The sequence below is a fragment of the Gorilla gorilla genome, chromosome 13, assembly GCF_029281585.2.
Source record: "Gorilla gorilla gorilla isolate KB3781 chromosome 13, NHGRI_mGorGor1-v2.1_pri, whole genome shotgun sequence".
Classification (NCBI taxonomy): domain Eukaryota; kingdom Metazoa; phylum Chordata; class Mammalia; order Primates; family Hominidae; genus Gorilla; species Gorilla gorilla.
Window position 1 is genome coordinate 58,614,857 of NC_073237.2, and position 20,639 is coordinate 58,635,495.

General features: G+C 35.9%; 1 protein-coding gene across 6 annotated transcripts in view; it reads left to right on the top strand.

The window, feature by feature from the left end:
• BRD10 (bromodomain containing 10) overlaps positions 1-20,639 on the top strand; it is a 125,542-nt gene that overhangs the window by 23,591 nt on the left and 81,312 nt on the right. For all 6 annotated transcript variants that reach the window (XR_010130212.1, XR_010130213.1, XM_019034005.4 and 3 more), the window contains exon 3: positions 14,937-16,354. Coding sequence is in view for 4 of the 6 variants with exons in the window: in XM_019034005.4 (XP_018889550.3) it covers positions 14,937-16,354 (1,418 nt within the window). In the remaining 2 variants the exon portion in view is untranslated. The remainder of the gene's footprint in view (positions 1-14,936; positions 16,355-20,639) is intronic.

The following is a 20,639-nucleotide window of genomic DNA, read 5'->3' on the forward strand; positions in this document are numbered from 1 at the left end:
ATAATGCTGTACCACTTGACAGTATGCCTCTGTATAGCATTTTTCATTCTTTGTGCTGTTGTCATATGCCTTCCTTCTACATGTGTTTTAAACTCCCAATACACTGTTATTGTACGTGCTTTAAATAGTTGTGTTTTGAAGAAATCAAAGAATGAAAAGAAGTATTTTATATTTAATCCACACATTTACCCTTCCCAACATTCTGCCTTCCTTTATATTGATCCATGATACCATCTGATATCATTTTTCTACTGTCTAAAGAGCTCTTTTAGCATTTCTTGTAATATAGGTCTGCCAACAATGAATTCTGAGGTTTTTTTGGTCTGAAAAAGTTTTTATTTTTCCTTACATCTTGAAGGATGGAGAGGGGTGTGTGTGTGTGTGTGTGTGTGTGTAATGCATATACATATATGACTCTGTATTGACAGGTTTTTTCCTATCAGCACTTTAAGTATGACATGTTTTACTATGCATAGTTTTTTAAAAGAAGCCTGCTGACTTCCTTATCTTTGTTCCTATATGGGTGGTCTATCTTATTTCTCTAACTGCCTTTAAGATTTTCTCTTTATAATTAGCTTTCAGCAATTTGTCATGTGCATTTGGTGTGAGCTTATGTGTGTGTGTTTGTGTTTATCTTGCTTGAGGTTCATTTCGCTTCTTTGATCCATAGACTTTCAGTCTTCTCTGTGCTCTTTTCAAGGTTGCTCATATTTTCTTCTGCAGTTTCTAATCCAGTGAACTGTTTACTGAATATAATTTTTATCTCTAAAAGTTACATTTAGTTCTGTTTTTTATATATCTTCATTTCTCTCATTATCTTCATGTTTTAATTTCTAACCTCTAACTTCATCATCTTTGTAATTTCTAAGTCTTTGTGTTGTTTTTCTCCTAGTTATATTCTTATGCTTCTTGGCATGTCCAGTAATTTTTATTGGAAATTAGACATTGTGAACTTTGCTTTGTTGAGTCTGGAGTTTTATTTACTTCCTTTGAGGAGGATTAGGCTTTGTTCTGGCAAGCAGTTAAATTTCTTGTAGAACAGTTTGAAAAGTCCAGGTTTTAAGCTGTTTTAGGGTGTGTCTGAGATAGCCTTCACTCCAGTTCAGCCCTACAACAGCATAATGCCTCTCAGGCCTCTGCTAAATGCCCCTAAGTGGTGACTGAAGACTTTCTGCTTCAGCTGGTCAGAAATCAGTTACCTCCCCAGTTTGTGTGGCTGTCCGAATTGCTACCTTATTAATATTCTGGTCAGATTTAACTTTGTGGAGTTTAACTCTAGGAAGTCACAGCCAGGACAGTCGGCTCTCCCGTGTCAGCAGGTTCCACATGCACTGATCCAACCAACTGCTTATTTCCCAAATATTTCCCATGTTTGGGGAAAAAAACAATAAAAATAACAATACCACAATTTTAAAAATTCAAAATTTAAAATACAATATAGATTTCTGTTCTGTATAACTTCCTTCTTTTTGGAATTATCTCACAACTTCCAGGTGCTTCATCCTCCCCAGATGTCAATCTCTATCCCCTCAACTCCACTCCACTGGACTCCCTGATCCCGACTTTCTGTTCTCATAGTCTAAAAACTGCCTTCAGTCAGAAAGCTGGATGTCTTAGTTTATTTTCTGTTGCTTATAACAGGATACTGGAAACTGGGTAATTTATGAAGAGAAGGAATTTATTTTTTACAGTTATAGAGGATGTGAAGTCCAAGGTCAGGGAATACATCTGGTAGTCATCTTGCTGGTGGCAACTCTCTGCAGAGTCCCGAAACTGCACAGGGCATCACATGGTGAGGGGGTTGAGTGTGCTAGCTCAAGTCTCACTTCTTCTTATAAAGCCATCAGCCTCATTCCCATGATACCTCATTAATCCACTCATTTGGGCAGAACCCTCATGACCCAATAACCTCTTGAAGGCCCCACCTCTCAATACTGCCACATTGTGGATTAAATTTCAACACGAGTTTTGGAGGGGACAACTATTCAAACCAACTGTCCTAGCACTGGGCAGTTGTAGGGATCATCTCATTTGTTTCACTTCTCTTGGTGATCACAGTCCTGCACTGTTTGTCCAGTGTCTGAAAATGTATGTTTTATATATTGTGTTCAGTTTGTAGCTGCTTACAGTAGGAGGGTAAGTTTGGTTCAATTACTTCATCATGACCGCAAAAAGTGGTCATTTCCATGCATTTTTAATGTTTTAATTACATAGGTATATATTTGTAGATAATATATAACATTCTTTTGCATGTCTTTAACCTTCATATAATTGGCAACTTAAAAATAATATATATATATACACACACATACATACATACATACATAAAATTTCAATAGGTTTTTGGGGAACAGGTGGTGTTTGGTTACATGAATAAGTTCTTTAGTGGTGATTTCTGAGATTCTGGTGCACCCATCACCCGAGCAGTGTACACTTTACCCAAAGTATAGTCTTTTATCCCTTACAACTTTCTGTTTCCATTTATTTACGTATCTGAGCTTTATTCATGTTGAACTGTTTTGTTCTAGTTTATTTCAAGCCTTATATAATAACTATGTAATAGTATTACATCATGTGACTGTATTTCAGTGTATCCATTTTCCAGAAGAGATGGACATTTTGAAGTATTTCTGTTGTTTCATTATTATAGAATGCTATGGTAAACATTCTTGTGTCTCCCTTGAGGATGGACACAGAGATGGATAGATTAAATTAGATAGATAGATAGATAGATAGATAGAAGATAGATAGATAGATGGATAGATAGATTGATGATAAATAGATTGGATGGATAGATAGATAGATAGATAGTCCAGGTCTCTCCTTTAAGTTTCAGACCTAATTGCCTGCTTAATATCTTCTCTGGATGTCGTATCTGTCAGTGTTGATATCAGTGTCTCTCCTCTGCCAGGAAACATGTGGCACATTCAAATTAGGATATTTCAAAGAGGGTTTATTTTCAAAGGGGTTACAATGTAGCAGAATCTTAAGAAATAAGGCTGTAACCAGGGCAAGCAGAGAGAGTAACTGGTACCCAGGAAACAGTTATAGAGGAGAGACTGTTTTGAGAAGATACTTCTATTGAAGGACAAAGCCCAAGGCAACCTCATGAGGAGAGAGCCAGGGAAATAAATGCTTCATTCCACTTTATTTTATCTTTCCGATTACCTCCCAGGTCTCTCCATTGATGAACCCAAGGGAAGACTGAGAATGAGGTTGCCTATTGATACAGATAAACCTTACAGTGAAGGATGGAGAATGGATCTAGAGGCAAACAATCTAATCTGTCAATCTAATACCCTGTCAAGAGTTAGTCAGAGACTAGCTGAGAGTATAGATTTTATAAATTTAGATAGGGAAGGGACTTTGAAATCATAGGAAGGTCATGTTAGAAGAGGAAGGTGTTTTGTTGTTGTTGTTGTTATTGTTGTTGTTTTAATTAAAACCTTTGGCATAAGAAGTGGGGAAAACAGTTTTCATTTTGTTAAGTAGGTTAAAACACCTGTTATATCAGAAGTTTGAGATCAAGATAGCAGCAGCCTGAAAATTTAGTATATATTTTAATATGGTAATACTTTATCTGGTGTCTGGTGGACATCTGATAATTTACAGCTGATCATCTGGGCAGACACAAACTAAAAGGTAGATTTTTAAAAATTTTTACTCTCTCTCTCTCTATATATATATATACATTGTGTGTGTGTGTGTGTGTGAAGTTTTTTTTAAACCAACCCTGGTCTACAGAAATTTTTTACAATCTTTAAATGTACCTAATTTGGTTTCTAATTTGTTACCTATTCCATTTAAAGGAAGGAAGCTCCCCACTCTATATTTTAATTTTTATACAGTAGGCTGATTACCTTCCTTGTGCAGTATATGCTATCAAAATAATGGCTTCTTAGATTGCCAGATTTAAAATCCTGGCATTCCTCTATTGCTGTCTTTATTAGTTTGGACAGCATTGGACACCAGTATAAAGGAGATGGCGAGTGATGGCCTGTTGAACAGAGAGGAATAAATACTGAGAAACGCTTGGTAGTCTGGCCATCTTCAAGAAAATGCTGATAGGACAACAGGCAGTCTCGGGGGAACTGGTGTAGAGAGACCCTGTTGATTTAGGAGACAGCAGCCCTCTAAGTGAAAGTCTGAGAAAATTGAGTGAAAGAGCTGATTAATTTATTGCTGAAATAGTCTTTAAGCTAATCACAACCACCACCACATTCTGTTTATAATGATGACCTAAAGCCATTAAGGAATCATTGAATAATATTTTGTATACCTTGTTTATTAAACAGGAAAGTAAATAACACATTTAAGATACTTCTTTTTTTTTTTCTTTTTTTTTTTTTGAGATGGAGTCTTGCTTTGTTGCCCAGGCTGTAGTGCAGTGGTGCAGTCCTGGCTCACTGCAACCTCCACCTCCCAGGTTCAAGTGATTCTCCCACCTCAGCCTCCTGAGTAGCTAGGGCTACAGGTGCTGCCACTATGCCCAGCTAATGTTTGTATTTTTAGTAGAGATGGGATTTCACCATGTTGCCCAGGCTGGTGTCGAACTCCTGACCACAGGTGATTTGCCCTCCTCAGCCTCCCAAAGTGCTGGAATTATAGGTGTGAGCCACCATACCGGCTATTTTAGATACTTAAAAAATAAAATAAAATCGATGAAAACTGGCAGTTGGTTCTCCTCAAGTAAATTTCTATTAATCTGGAATATGACATTATTAGATAGCAGTTTTGATAACTTAAGTCTACTTTAGTTGTCTTAAAAATACTAGATCTGTTCACTGTTCCTTTTTTGCAAAACCATTTGGATTTTCAGAAATAGTGGATTTTTTTTTGTTTGTGGGTTTTTTTTGAGACAGGTTCTCACTCTGTTTCCCAGGCTGGGGTGATGTGATCACGACTCACTGCAGACTCCACCTCCCAGGCTCAAGTTATCCTCCCACCTCAGCCTCCCAAGTAGCTGGGATTACAGGCATGACCACCACACTTGGCAGATTTTTACATTTTTTGTAAAGACGAGGTCTCACTATATTTCCCAGGCTGGTCTCGAACTCCTGGGCTCAAGCCATCCTCCCGCCTTGGCCTTCCAAATTGTTGGGATTACAGGCATGAGCCACCATGCCCAGCCAGTGTGTATTTTGTTAGTACTCTTTATTTCATGTACTTTTACAAACTTGCTGGTATTTTACTGATCTGGAAATCACTGGAATTGAAACAGATTTTTAAACTCCAGTGATTATTTTTGTAAAATAAACACTATGACTTTATAATTAAGTGATTTATTTTCATATTCTCTATAACACAAAGTAGCAGTGACTTAATTAAATATATATTCATCATTTGTGGCCACCCAGCATTTTTAAATAGCTTTCTTACATTTTGGTAATTTCCTATAGTACAAGTTTTAACTTCCCAGGATAGATGCCAGAAAATTTATATTCTCGAACCCCCTCACAGGTAAGGTAGAGGTATATGAGCAGGTATATACTTCTTACTTGATATTGTATGAACAACATCAGGTAGCAATCTTGAGTGAGAGGGTTTATTTTTTGATAAAGGTGGTAGTAGGAGTTTCTGGTTGTTCCAGGTTCTTGGTATCAAAGGTGCCAACTAGTGCTGACCGTGTAGTTTTTCCTGGAGAACCTTCTAAGTGTGGTTGGGCTTGTTTTCTGGCTTTTTGTCACCTAAGTTTGGCTCTCTGACTCTTGACAGAGCTTCTGTAAGCTCCGTACTAATCCTTAAATAAATTCCTTTTCTGCTTCAGCTAGCCAGAGGAGATTCTGTTGTTGTCAGATAAATAAGAAGGTTGACTGATGGACTTGATATGAATGGTTAATTTTTCTAAAATATAATATTATGTGTTATTCATCTTAGAAAATATAAATAAATATCTTGCTTCCCTTTTTCATGCCATCAATTTGTGTACATTGTATTATTTCTTAAAGCTCCTTTTTTTTTTTTTTTTTTTTTTTTACTAAATTGCAGTGTCTTTGAGAGTGAGGTCCATGTTTTCTCACCTCTTTGTGTTGTCACACATGGTAAGCATTCAATAAAAGTTTATAAAACTATAATAGTAAAGTTAGGATACTTTAAAACTTAATTTTCTTTTGGAAATCTAGTGTTTTTCCCAAATCGTGCATGGCTAAAATAACCTTAGGCACAGCTTCTATTAGTATTTCACAGAGTAGCAGGCAAACATGCCACAGCCCAGTAAGGAGCAACATCAAAAATGAGAGCTGATCCAGAAAAAAAAAATTGAACCAATTTTCTTGTTTATTCAGTATTGTTTATGTACCCTCTTTTTAAAAATAGCAAATGTTATTTTTGCAAATATCCTTAGGCAGTCTTTTGGTATTTTCCCAACATTGAAGGCTTAATTTTTTGAGCTAGTATTTTAGAAACATGCACTGCTTTATCTGCCTTTAGTACTGTACTTTTGGATAAATTTTTTAAATGAGAATAATTCTGGAAGGTGGCTTTTTGTTTGCCTTACCAGCAAAATGTGATGTACTTCAGCATTTTTTTTTTCTTTTTTGAGACGGAGTCTCACTCTGTTGCCCAGGCTGGAGTGCAGTGACGTGATCTTGGTTCACTGCAAGCTCTGCCTCCCGGGTTCACACCATTCTCGTGCCTCAGCCTCCCGAGTAGCTGGGACTACAGGCGCTTGCCACCACGCCCAGCTAATTTTTTGTATTTTTAGTAGAGACGGGATTTCACCGTGGTCTCGATCTCCTGACCTCATGATCTGCCCACCTCAGCCTCCCAAAGTGCTGGGATTACAGGCGTGAGCCACTGCGCCCAGCCACTTCAGCATTTTTAAGATACTGTTTTTAATTTTTAACTATAAGTGTTAAAGTTTTTTAAAAATGGCTGATTATGTATATTAACTCTAGGGATCTTCAGCAGGCTCCCATTCCCTATTTACTACACTACTGAGGATCAGGAAAGAGACTCCATAGTTGTATTTCTAAAGGTAAAGGGCTATTCTGCCTTATGCTGGCCTATACCAGCCATGTACTTTTTTGTCCTTCCTCACATCTCTTTAGTATTCATAGTCTGAGGCTAGATTCCATAATCCTCCCCTGAAAGGTACAGTGTATGAGGAACAGCAGCAGTGTGAGTAGCAGCCCTTGATCAGCTTCAGATAGTGCACACAGATGGCATTATCACACTTCAACTGTGTCATGAATTTTCTTCCTCTTCTAGGAGCAAGTCAATTGGTGCTAACTTTGGCCTACCAGGCAAACTGTGTTTCTGTCTCTTTTACTGACCTGCTAGGAAAACCTGGGGGAAGTTATTTCACCTTTCTGTATGTCCTTAATATTTGCAGCAGGTAAATAATTTGTGAAATTACCTTATCACCAATCTTTATATTGGCCAAAAGTTGCTTTTCACTGCTTTAGGCAAAGCAAGTCCATAAAAGTTTTTTCATCTACTCCAACTTTCCCTTTCATTTTCTTCCCCAAGCACTAGTTGTCACTCTTTCACTTCTGCAGAACATGTAACACTCTTCTCTATCAGAACAAAATGTATTTCATTGATGTTAGTCATGTATGCACTGCCTTCAGGATTCCCAGATTTTTTTTTTTTTTTTGCTGTCCTTTCCCTACTTAGTGTTGACTCTTCACATCTATTCTACTATTTGGCGCTTCCTAGTTCCTTTATCTTATTTCCTTTGGAAAAAAAGTGTCACATTTAATTTTGAAAATAGAAATCTGCCATAAACAACATTATATTTTACTTATATGTATAACCAAAAAGGGAGAATTTCTAGACTTACAGTCTGAGATGTTTTTATAACTAATAAGTGATTTTATAGTGAGCTCATAGTCAGGATTAATTATGACAAGATTAACCAAAATCAGTTTTCTCTGCCAAGAATAGTAATAAACAAACCCAGTTTCTGATGGTTGATTCTAAGATACAGTATCCTATTAGAAACTTTTAAACAAACTCTGAATTAAATTTTATGGGAAATAACTTGAAAACTTTGCCTGTTGTTAATAACAGTATATTGAAGAAAAATATTCTACCCTTCTCAGTACATAAAGTGTAGAGAAACTCAGTTTCATGGTAAAGTACACAGTATCTATAAATTTAACATAAACGTGATTAAATCATTTGATTTTTTTTTAGCTTTGAAAAATTGATTTCAGACTTATTTTATTTTACACGCTCTCTAGTTTAAAAGTCACAGAGTATCTTTAAGGCTACTAAAAGGCAGCAGTCTTACCCACCTGAACTTCAAGCCCATGACTCAGAATCAGCTACCTTTAACTTTTAGCTATTTCTTCTGGTAATCATGTTCACATTTCTAAATAAATGCTATGTTGCTATTTCTTGATTTTTCCATTTGGCATTATCTGTTGCTATTTATCTGTGGAATTCTTTTACACCTACTTCCACTGATAGGGAAGCTCTGTTCCTCTTCTTAATTTTGTTCTCTTCTGCCTTGTCCATCTCATATATTATTGTTGATTAATAATTTAGCTCTGTCTCATTTTTAACCCCTAAACTAACCATTATTACTGTTTTTATAATGTATTTTTTATTCATATTTACCCATGATTAAGTTTATTTGTTCCCAGTTCTTCTCACATTTTAGAACTTCTTTTGGTAATCATCTCTTCTCTTCTAAGTATATACTATAGAAGTATGTTTTCTGTATATTTCAATTTGGACAGTTTCTATCTCTGTCTTCAAGTTCACTAATCTTTTCTTCTGCTGTGTCTAATCTGTCATAAATCGCATTCTGTGTATTTTCATCTCAGACATTGTAGTTTTTATCTCCAAAAGTGTAGTTTGGGTCTTTTTTATATCTGTCATGTCTCTACTTAAGTTTTTGACCAAATGGAATAATATAGTTTCAATAACTACTTTAATGACCTTATTGCTAAATCTTTTTTTTTTTTTTTTTTTTTTTTTCTTTGAGATGGAGTTTCACTCTTGTTGCCCAGGCTGGAGTGCAGTGGTGCGATCCTGGCTCACTGCAACCTCCACTTCCCAGGTTCAAGCAATTCTTCTGCTTCAGCCTCCAAAGTAGTTGGGATTACAGGCATGCACCACCACGCCCAGCTAATTTTGTATTTTTTTTCAGTAGAGACAGAGTTTCACCATGTTGGTCAGGTTGGTTTTGAACTCCTGACGTCAAGTGATCCACCCACCTCAGCCTCCCAAAGTGCTGGGATTACAGGTGCGAGCCACCATGCCCAGCCCTTATTGCTAATTCTAATATGTGTATCATTTCTGGGTCAGTTTTGATTGATTTTTCTCATCATGGGTGATTTTTCTGCATTGTTGCATGCCTAGTAGCCTTGGTTTGAATGCCAAACATTGTAAATTTTACCTTGGTGAGCACTGGATATTTTTGGATTTCTATAAATCTTGAGCTTTTTCCTGGAATGCAGTTAAGTTAGTTGGAAACAGCTTTATTATTCTGACTCTTTTATGATTTTTTACTTGGATCCTGAGCACTAGTCCAGGTCTAATTATTCTCTACTACCAAGGTAAGACCTTCCTGAGTATTCTACCCAATATTCCGTGAATTATGAGTCTAGTTTTCTAGCATGGTTAGTGGGAACAGGCACTATGTTCTCTAATATTTTGTAAGTTTGTCCCTGTACCAATCAGTACTCTGAATACTCCAGGGAGATCCTCCGCACATCTGTAGAGTTCTCTCTTTATGCAGCTCTCTACTCATTGGTACTGTGCAGGTACTATGTCCTGCAGACTCTAGTTGCCTTGGTCTCTCTGGACTCTTGGCTCCTTCTCAATAAGGGAGTCTGCTAGGCTTTGCCTGGGTACTCTCTGTCTGTTTGCATCGTGATCTGGATACTCTTTCAAGGCAATAAACTGAAACAATGTTTGGGCTTACCTCATCTCTTTCTAATGTGTCATGGATCACTGTCTTTTGCTTGAAAACCATTATTTCATGTATTAGGATTTTTTTGTTGTTGGTTCAAATGAAAGTATAAATTTGATTCTTTGTTACTTCATTTTGGTTGGAAGCAGAAGACACTACATGGAAGTTTTCATTTTAGTCTAATTGAAAATGACTTTAACTTACTCTCATCTATGAATGATAGTTTAGCTGGTTATGCAGTTCTAGTTTGACAGTTAATTAATTCAGCACTTTAAAGATACTGTTCTGTTGTTTCTGGTTTATTTTGTTGCTATTAATAGATCTCTCAGTCTGTCATTCCTGTATACGTAATCTGTCCTTTTTTCTGCATCTTTTAAGATTTTTTTTTGTGTATGTCTTTGATGTTTTATTATTGTTTTATCATGTGCCCAAATGTGGCTTACTTTCTTCATTTATTTTTGGGGGCTTCCTGAAATGAAGATTTGTGCCCATTAGTTCTGGAAAATTCTCAGCCATTATGTCTTCAACTATCACCATCACCATTACTTTCCTACCTCTCTATTCTTACTTTCTGAAGCTACAATTTGTTTTTCGTCTCTTGCTTTTGTTTTGTTTTGGTTTTTTGGAGACAGGGTCTTGCTCTGTTGCCCAGGCTAGAGTGCCATGGCATGAACACAGCTCACTGCAACCTTGACCTCCTGGGCTCAAGTGATCTTCCCACCTCGCCCTCCCAAATAGCTGGGACCACAGGCCTGTGCCACCACACCAGGCCCATTTTTTTTTAAGAGATGAAATCTCACCATGTTGCCTAGTCTGATCTTGAAGTCCTGGGCGTAAGCTATCCTCCCACCTCGGCCTCTCAAAATGCTGGGATTACAGGTGTGAGCCACCACACCCAGCCCAATCAATTTGTTGTATGTTAGATATTGATTTGTGTTTCTTTGGTCTGTCTCTTCCTTTTCAGTTTAATCATTTTTCTCCCAGCTTATTTGCTATTACTGTAATGTATTTTATATTAGTATTAGTATTATTTTTTGAGATGGAGTCTCACTCTGTCACCCAGGCTGGAGTGCAGTGGTGTGATCTCAGCTCACTGCAGCCTCTGCCTCCCAGGTTCAAGTGATTCTCCTGCCTCAGCCTCCTAAATAGCTGAGATTGCAGGCGTGTACCACCACGCCCAGCTGATTTTTGTATTTCTAGTAGAGACAGGGTTTCACCTTGTTGGCCAGGCTGGTCTCAAACTTCTGACTTCAAATGATCTGCCTGCCTCGGCCTCCCAAAGTGCTGAGATTACAGGCGCGAGCCACAGGGCCCAGCTGTTGTTGTCGTGTATTTGAATTCTATCTTGTCTTCTTTTTAAACTCCATAGAGCATTTAAATCATTATTTATGCCATATCTATGTAAATTAACCTATGTATTACTACTTTTTTTTTTCGTATCTTTGTGCTTTAGTTAGGGATCACTGTTCTTCCACTGGAAGCACATTCTTTAGAATTTTCCTTTAGATTGTGTTTTTCAGTCACAAATATCACATTTTTTTGGTCTGAAAATATCTTTTTGTCTATATTTTTAAGAGATATTTTTACTCTGAATGGCAATTTCTGTTGGCACTTATTTTCTGAGTATATTAAAGATACTCCATTGTGTGCTGGCTTCTGTTATTGCTGTTGAAGAGTGTCTTAGTCTATTTTGCATTGCTGTGAAGGAATACCTGAGGCTGAGTAATTTATAAAGAAAAGAGGGTTATTTGGCTCATGGTTCTGTAGGTTGTACAGGAAGCATGGGGCCAGCATCTGCATCAGGAGAATGCCTCAGACTGCTTCTACTCTTAGCAAAAGGTGAAGGGGAGCCAACATATCACGTGGTGAGAAAGGTAACAAGAGAGAGGAGGAAGGTGCCAGGCCCATTTTAACAATTAGTTCTTGTGACAACCAGTAGAGTGAGAACTCACTCACTGCAGTGAGAATGGGACCAAGCTATTCATGAGAGATCTACCCCCATAACTCAAACACCTGTAACTGGGCTGCGCTTTCAGCATTGGAAATCAAATTTCACCATGAGAATTGGAGGGTGCAAATATCCAAACTATATCAAGGAGTTAGCTGTAAGTCTGTTTTTATTTTATTTTCTGTATTTTTCATTTCTAGAAGTTCTTTTTAATTTGTATTCAAAACTGCTTTGTCATTTTTTATAATCTCCTTCTCTTTGCTCATGTTTTCAGTTTCTTTTCACTGAACATTGTATTCCTTGTGCCCTATAATTCTTACATCTATTATCTCGGGGCCAGATTCTTTCTTCCTATCCCTCCTAATATCTTAATTCCTTTTATGTTTTATCTTTGACTGTGAACTCATTTCTTATCACTGTAGTAGTAGGAGTTCCTTAAAGTCTAGACTTAAGGTGCATTCCCTTAGAGATTTGATTTTGTTGTTGTTCATGTACGTGACAGCAATATTGGCATGAAACCACATTAAACTCATTTCTTAGTGTGATGTTTTTCTGAGCACTCAGGAAATGTGAATTTGGGCAATAAATCCATATGAGTCAGCTTATAGTTACAAATTCTTAAGATTTTTTTTTTCCCCTCACCACTCCTATTGTGAAGACAAAAAAATTTTCTTGCAGTCCTCTAGTTGAGGATGAGGGGAAGGGAAGGGACTTTTTTCTAGTATGCCCCTCTACTGAGTGTGTGTGCTTTTGGAGTCCTAGCTCTGTACAGAGGAAGCCAAATTCTACCTGCCCACTACCATCCTCATTCAGTAAAAAATAAAACTCCATAAAACTCTAAGCACATTTGAAAATAGTTGAATTTTATTAAGAATATTTAATATTTTTTAGGTACTCAAATGTAATATATATAAATACCAAATCACTAATGACAGTTATAGTATGACATTTCAACCAAAAATATAAAAGTAGGCTGTTCTATAAAAGAGCAAGTTGTGATATTTGCCAAAGTAGTGTTCTTACTATTTGTGTATTTATCTTACTGGATTGCAATCTGATTTATAGGAAAATAGCCAGTGTCAGACATTGATTTGTTCCCATTTTTGGCTCTTGTAAATAATACTGCTAAGAACATTTATATACAAGCTGTCATGTGGACAAGTGTTTTTATTTCTCTTGGGTATATACCTAGGAGTAGAATTGCTAGATCATATAGTAACGTTTTCAAAAGCAATTATACTACCTACAGTGTATGAGGTTTCTAGTTTCTTCACTTTTTCACCAATACTTGTTACTACTATCTGTCTTTTGTATAATAACCATCCAAGTAGGTTTGGAGTAGTATCTCCTTCTGGTTTTGATTTGCATTTATCTAATTGATAATGAGGCTGAGCATCTTTTCATGTGCTTTTGTTGTTCATTTTGTTGTTCACATCTTTAAAGAAACATCTATTCAAGTTCAAGTTTCTTTCACCTTTTTTTTTTTTTTTTTTTTTTTTTTTTGAGACGGAGCTTAGCTCTTGTTGCCCAGGCTGGAGTACAATGGTGCAATCTCGGCTCACTGTAACTGCTGCCTCCCAGGTTCAAGCGATTCTCCTGCCTCAGCCTCCCTAGTAGCTGAGATTATAGGCATGTGCCACCATGCCCAGCTGATTTTTGTGTTTTTAAAAGAGAAGGGGTTTCACCACGTTGGCCTGGCTGGTCTCAAAATTCCTGACCTCAGATGATCCACCCTCCTCAGCCTCCCAAAATGCTGGGATTACAGGCGTGAGCCACTGTACCCAGCCTGTCCATTTTTTAACTGGGCTATTTGTCCTTTCATTATTGAGTTGTAAGTATTCATTACATATTCTATATACAAGTCTCCTATTAAGCACATAATTTACAAAAACATCCTCCCATTCTGTGAGTTGTCTTTACTTTCTTGATGATGTCTTTTAAAAGCACAAAATTTTCTAGTTTTGATGATACCCAGTTTATCTATTTTTCTCTTGTTGCTTATTTTTTGGGTGTCAGATCTAAGAAACCATTGCCTAATCTAAGGTCACGAAGACTTAAATACCTATCTTTGCATCTAATTTCATTTTTTTAATTAAGTTTTTATAGTAGTGCTAATAAAATCTTAAGGGGGAGAAAAGCACTCATATTCCCATTAACCTAGAAATTATTTACTTTTGCAATACTGTCACCTCCCTGCTTAATATATACTTATTTTCATTATGATTATTAAGTACTATGTTGTATTCTGACATTTTCTGTATTTATGCATGATATTAATAATTTTAATTTTTGAGGCTACACAATATTTCCAGTTTATTTCCCAATTTTAAAACAATTTTTTCATAGTTTTGTTTTTCTTATATGATAAAACTCCAGTTAACATTGGTAAGTACGTAACTTTTTGCTTCTGTTGAATTATTTTCTTAGTATAACTTTGTAGGAATGGAATTATGGGGTCAGAGAATATAAATATCTTTACAGCTCTTATATGAAGTCATATTACTTCTAGAAATTATTGTAATCAAATTCTACTGTGCTTTCATTTAGTAAATGAAGTTGATATACATTATAAATTGAAGAATTTACCTTGAGGATAATTATGTCAGCAATCCTCCATCAAATTCAGATTGAAGTGATATGTGTATTTCTTCATCTGAAAAAAGCAAAATGGTACTTTTATGAGACACTTTGTACTGATATTTAAAACTAGGACAGGCTGGGCACAGTAGCTCATGCCTGTAATCTCAACACTTTGGGAGGCCGAGGCAGGCGGATCACCTGAGGTCAGGAGTTTGAGACCAGCCTGGCCAACATGGTGAAACCCCGTCTCTACTAAAAAATACAAAATGTTAGCTGGGTGTGGTGGCAGGCACCTGTAATCCCTGCTACTTGGGAGGCTGAGGCAGGAGAATTGCTTGAACCCGCGAGGCAGAGGTTGCAGTGAGCTGAGATTGCACCACTGCACTCCAGCCTGGGGGACAGAGCGAGACTCTGTGTCAAATAAATAAATAAATAAAACTAGGACAGTTGATTGCCTTTTTGACTAAAGATAAATATACTTAAAATTTATCATTTTATGGTACCCTCTAAATAACAATAGTATAATTTGTTAAATTTCTTTAGGCTTCGGGAGCAGGAAAGAAAAGAAGCAGAAGAAGCTAGTCAAAAGGAAATAGAAGAATGGGAAAGAAAACTTCTAGCTCAAGCAGCTCCAACTTGTATGGAGACCATGTGGGAAATTCCAGCTATTGGGCATTTCCTTTGTTTAGCTCAACAAATTCTAAATTTGCCAGAAATAGTCTTTTACGAATTGGAACGTTGTCTTCTGATGCCTCAGTGTAATGCTTTTCTATCGAAAATAATGACTTCTCTATTAAGTCCTCCCCATCGCAGACCTACCTTACATCGAAGACCTACTTTGCCTTATAGGACCTGGGAAGCAGCGCTGAGGCAGAAAGTACAACAGTGGTACACTGCTGTAGGGCAAACTGAAAATCCTGATAACTGTGCTGAAAAACTGGGGTTGTGTCCTCAGTTTTTTAAAGTTCTTGGAGAAGTTAATCCATTGGAAGAAAAACCTTTTCACGAACTACCTTTTTACCAAAAAGTATGGCTACTTAAGGGTCTTTGTGACTTTGTGTATGAAACACAAAAGGAAGTTCAAGATGCTGTGCTTGGACAGCCTATCCATGAATGCAGGGAAGTTATTCTTGGTTATGATTATTTGGAGAATGCTTATGTACATTTTCCACAGTTCTGTGGTGCAGATGTACGGATTTATAAACAGAGACCCTTTCAGGCCCCAGAATTTCCAGTTCCACCCATTAAAATACAAAGAGTACCTCGGATTAAATTGGAGAAATTGAAGTGTGACTATGTTAGTACAAGTAATGGAGAACATAGATGTAGCAGAGATAGCCTGCCCTCTTCCTTCAAGAAAGAGCAGGAAAATAATTTTGATCCAGGTTGCTGTCCTGCTAAAATGATCTTGGATAATCATGACATCTCTGTTGAAATGGAAGTAAAATCCAACTATGAAATTAGAATTCGCAGGCCTTGTGAAATTAAAAAAACTGATTGTTGTAAAGAAAATTTAGAGAAACCAGGGAGTCCAGGGGAAGTTACTGGCTTTGGAGAGCCTCTCAGTCCAGGTGAAATAAGGTTTATAGAAAATCAGGAAAAACACGGTGAAGCTTCCAGAATAAAGATTGAACCCAGTCCATTAAAAGAAAATACTCTAAAATCTTGCCAAATACATGTAAATGGAAGTCACAGTGATCATCCAGAAATTAACTGCCACAAAGTTGTAAGGGATATTCTATTAGAGCAGTCACTACAGAGCCACAAGAAACTCAAACTAACGAAAATGAGGGCAAAAAAGAAGAAAAAGAAAAAAAAGAAATTGAAAGATGTTTTGAATGAAAACTTACAGAGAAAGCGTGAAGGTCTTCATTCTCTTGCATTCAAGTCTTACAAACCTGAGATCCAGAATAAGTTATTGATCATCAAAAAAAAAGCAAAACACAAGAAGCACAAATCTGGTAAGCTAACACAAATGGATGGGAGTTATATTTAAGTATAATTCAAATTGTTTTTTCCATTATGCATCATGGATGCTTTGATTGAGAGACTAAAATGCACATGTATGCATGCATGTATATTTGAGGGTCAAATTTTATTTTATATTCCATGTGTTAAAAAGCCAGAGCAGATGACATTTTATATACTTACAACAAAAAAATTACTGATGCAGTATGTTTGAATTTAATTTTCAGTTGAACATGTTTGGACATTATGTTTTTACCTTTCTCTGGACCAATTTCTTTCCCATCGCTTATGATGAAATGTGTTTTTTTTGTTTTGTTTTGTTTTTTTTCAGGCTAAGGGCAGTACAGTGTAGTAGGAAAAGCACTGATTTCAGGAAGTAACATTCCCAGGACTAAAGTTCATAGCAACTAGCTACTTAAACCAAGGGTAGTCAGATTATCTTCCTGGGTCTGTTTTTTCCCACATCATGTATTTTTCAGAACTATGTTTTCAGTATATATTTTTATATCAAGAAAATATGTGGAATATAAGAAAATTACATCAATTAATAAGACCTGAAGCATATTTCTGTGAAAGGATTTGTAAATTTGTCTTTCACCAAATTTAAATGCCCTATGTATTTGTCAACAGCCTATTTAAACAACAAAAAGTTCTATGAAGTCTTCAGTGGCTGATTGCTCTGCTTTTGAATTTCTTAGGTGCTTTTGCTTTTCTTGTTGTCTGTCTTTTAAATCAGTTTATGTCTCATTTATCAAGCAGATAAGTGAGATAAAAGCAGATGATCAGCTTTATTAACCCTAATAAGAAGTTGCTTGATTGGGAAAAAAAAAAGTGGAATTAACATTAAAATCTGGTGGCTCTTCATCATCATTGTTTGTGGATTTCAGCTTTTTATTTCTTTCTTCGGTAGCAAAAGTAAGATTTGGAAAAAATTTGGTAATGAATTGGAAAATAAGGGAATGAATCTTTTAGCTAATATAATTGGTGTTATGTTTTAGTTATTTAAATCATTAAATACAATTGAATGTGTTTTAAAACATGTATATAATGTATCATTGATAAAGTAGTATAAAATATATTACCAAAAACAGGCTTAATTTAATGGACTGAAAATTTCAAAATGGTCCACATTGATCCAGGTGGTGAAAAACCACAATGTTTAAAAGTTACTTTTAGAAATAAGCCTTGTAAATTTTATAAGCGATCCATTTGTTTTTTATAAATTCAGTTTGATGAATTTGGCAAATTCACTTTGAAATGTTAGTCTCTAGGCCGGGCACGGTGGCTCACACCTGTAATCCCAGCATTTTGGGAGGCCAAGGGGGGCAGATCATGAGGTCAGGAGTTGGAGACCAGCCTGGCCAATATGGTGAAACCCTGTCTCTAATAGAAATACAAAAATTAGCTGGGCATGGTGGCATGCGCCTATAGTCCCAGCTACTCGGGAGGCTAAGGCAGGAGAATTGCTTCAACCCGGGAGGCTGAGGTTACAGTGAGCAGAGATCATGCCACTGCACCGCAGCCTGGTCAACAGAGCAAGACTCTGTCTCAAAAAAAAAAAGGAAATGTTAGTCTCTAAAATATTAAATAATATTTTAAAATTAGAACTACTTCCCAACTCAAGTATATAGTATATTATTAATATAATTGTAACCCAGAACCCTTTATTGTTTATTACACTACTGTTCATGTGCTCAAAGGCAATGAAGTGGTTTATAAAATAGACACTGCTGTAGATCAGAGAGAAAATTGGGAGGAGGAGTTTTGTATCCAGTTCTAGAAAAATGAATAGAAACACTTGGAAGGCAAATTTATAAATTGTATTCAGCAAGTACTCTAAACCTTAGTTGAGGAGAGAAGACTTACATGCATGAAATAGAAGAAAAGAATACACTTGTTTGTATACTTATTTTATTCTCAGAGCAAATTTTAGGAAGTCAGATCTTAAGTGACAAAAATGTTTGGATCTGGTAGTTGCAGTTTTGTCTGCTTACCTAGTTAATACTGGGTAAACATTGGCCAATTCCCTTTTTTCATCAGTTATTGAATTCCTTATTGATATAACAATGTTACATAAACTGTTATTATAACAACTAAACATTTGTTTTATGTAATTTTCAATCCACTTGTCTATCTGAGGCTTTACCCTGTTATTCTTTATTAGGTGTGAGACATTGAGGCCTTTCATAGTCAGTTTGGGGCATACCTTAATCCAGTCTTTACTTTCTCACTCTTTTTGAAAGTGAGCTCCATCATCATAGGTTTGGAAAATACTCCTCTTAAAGATTCACATTGTCCTTTAGTAGAGGTTCACAATCCATTTTGCAAAACTGATAATAGATTTGTTTTGAAATTCAGAAATCTTCAGATTTCAGAAGGGCATTATGGTGTATATAATGTTTAAGTCATCCCCAGTGGGGCTTAGGTTAAGTAATATCCCCAGTGGGAATTACTCCTGTAATCAAACATATAATCTCTACGGAAAAATGTATGAATTAGACTAAATAAAACAAAGACTAGAAAACCTTAAGTTGAAGTCAGGTTTTCTTACCATATAAATTATATTTGAGACTTTGAGTTTTCAAAATCTTCTGAACTTCTAAATTGTTAAGTTATTCTGGGCCTGTTTATTAAAGACTCTGGAAAGTCTTGAAGAAAAGAAAACTGCTTAATTTTGTTTAACGTAGTGTTTTTTTTCAAATTTATTTTAACACAGCTTTTTTTCAAGTAATGGTTACCAATAACCTGTGTATTCTGTAGAATACGCTTTGGGATGAGCTGTGTCATTCATGACTGATGTATGAACCTTCACTTAGGGTGGACTAAGTTCTACATGTGGTTAATCTGGTCTGTTTTATGTTGCGTAATACAGGCTTTAATTTTTGGTAGTATCTCCAAATTTAGTAAGCCTTCTTATTGTGTTGGCAGGTGATTTTTAGTAGAAGGCACAAAGACAATTTGGTTGAAAATGATTTGATAATTTTAGCACAGTTTGAGGCAGTTTGGGTAATATTTAAGCATTTTAATCTACTTTTCAGAATTGGGGTTTCTTTCCTCCTTTTTAAGTTTTGAATTCATTTTTACTCATTTAGGCCTGTTCCTTACTATTGGAAACATTATAGAATAAATAGAAGACAGTGGAAACAATATAATGTCCATTATCTCATGCTTGATCTTATGTTTTTATTCAATCATAGAAAAGAAAAATATGTCCTGGCGATTAGAAATTTTTCCTTGATGACCTGTTTTCAAAATTTAAATGTTTCTGAAAACTTTGTCATTTAAGCAAGACAGGCAAGATTAGCTGTGCATAAATTAAAAATAATTATTTAAGAGTAAAAAAAAACTCAGAGCAAAAAAAATTCAGATCATTTGGTTTTCTTTCATTGTTTTTTCTTATTATAAAAGCAGTACATTTTCTTTAAAGAATATAGAGACAAGCAAAAAGAATAGCCCTTTCCTCATTACCTAGTAAATGTTTATTCTTTTATCACTTGCTTAAGGAAGCCTCCCATTATCTTTTGACTTGTTAAAATTTTCCCTGCTGTTCATGCTTATAGCACCAGACACTTCTCCTTCGTAATACTTATTATAGTTGCATTTACTTCTAGGTTATTTTGAGGATTGTCTCCTCTCTGTTCTATAACAGTCTTAGGGACAGAAGGATTATTTCTGGTTTTGCATCCCTGGCACTTTAGCAGATTGATTGATGCATTGTGTGGGAATATACTGAACAAATAAATGAACACATTTAATATGGTTCACCTAGACGTAACTAAAACTAACTCCTTAATATGTATCTTTCAACACTTTTTCAAAGACTATGTGTTTTTGAATAGGATTATACTATACATACCGTTTTAACAATCTGCTCTTTTTCCCCTACGTATCAGTATACCATGAACATCTTTGGGCAATAAATAGGTCCCTGTAGCATCATTTTAAATGGCTGTGTAGGATCCTGTTGTATTTTGCAGTTAATTTAACCAGTCTCCTTATTGGACATTTTGGTTGTTTTCAATAATATACTATTATAGATTGTGTAGAGCAAGTAGAGTTGGCTAAAATGAATTAGAAATTCTAAAAATTGGGACTTTTTATAAAATCTGAAAAAATGCAAAAAAGGTTACAGACGCATTAACAGTTACAAAAAGCTTATGGTGTTTTAAGATACTTTCAACCAGTTTTGTTTGGAAAGTTTTCCCCCCTCAAATAGTCATTATTGTCTTTTCTTTTTTTTTTTTGAGACAGAGTCTCACTCTTGTTGCCCAGGCTGGA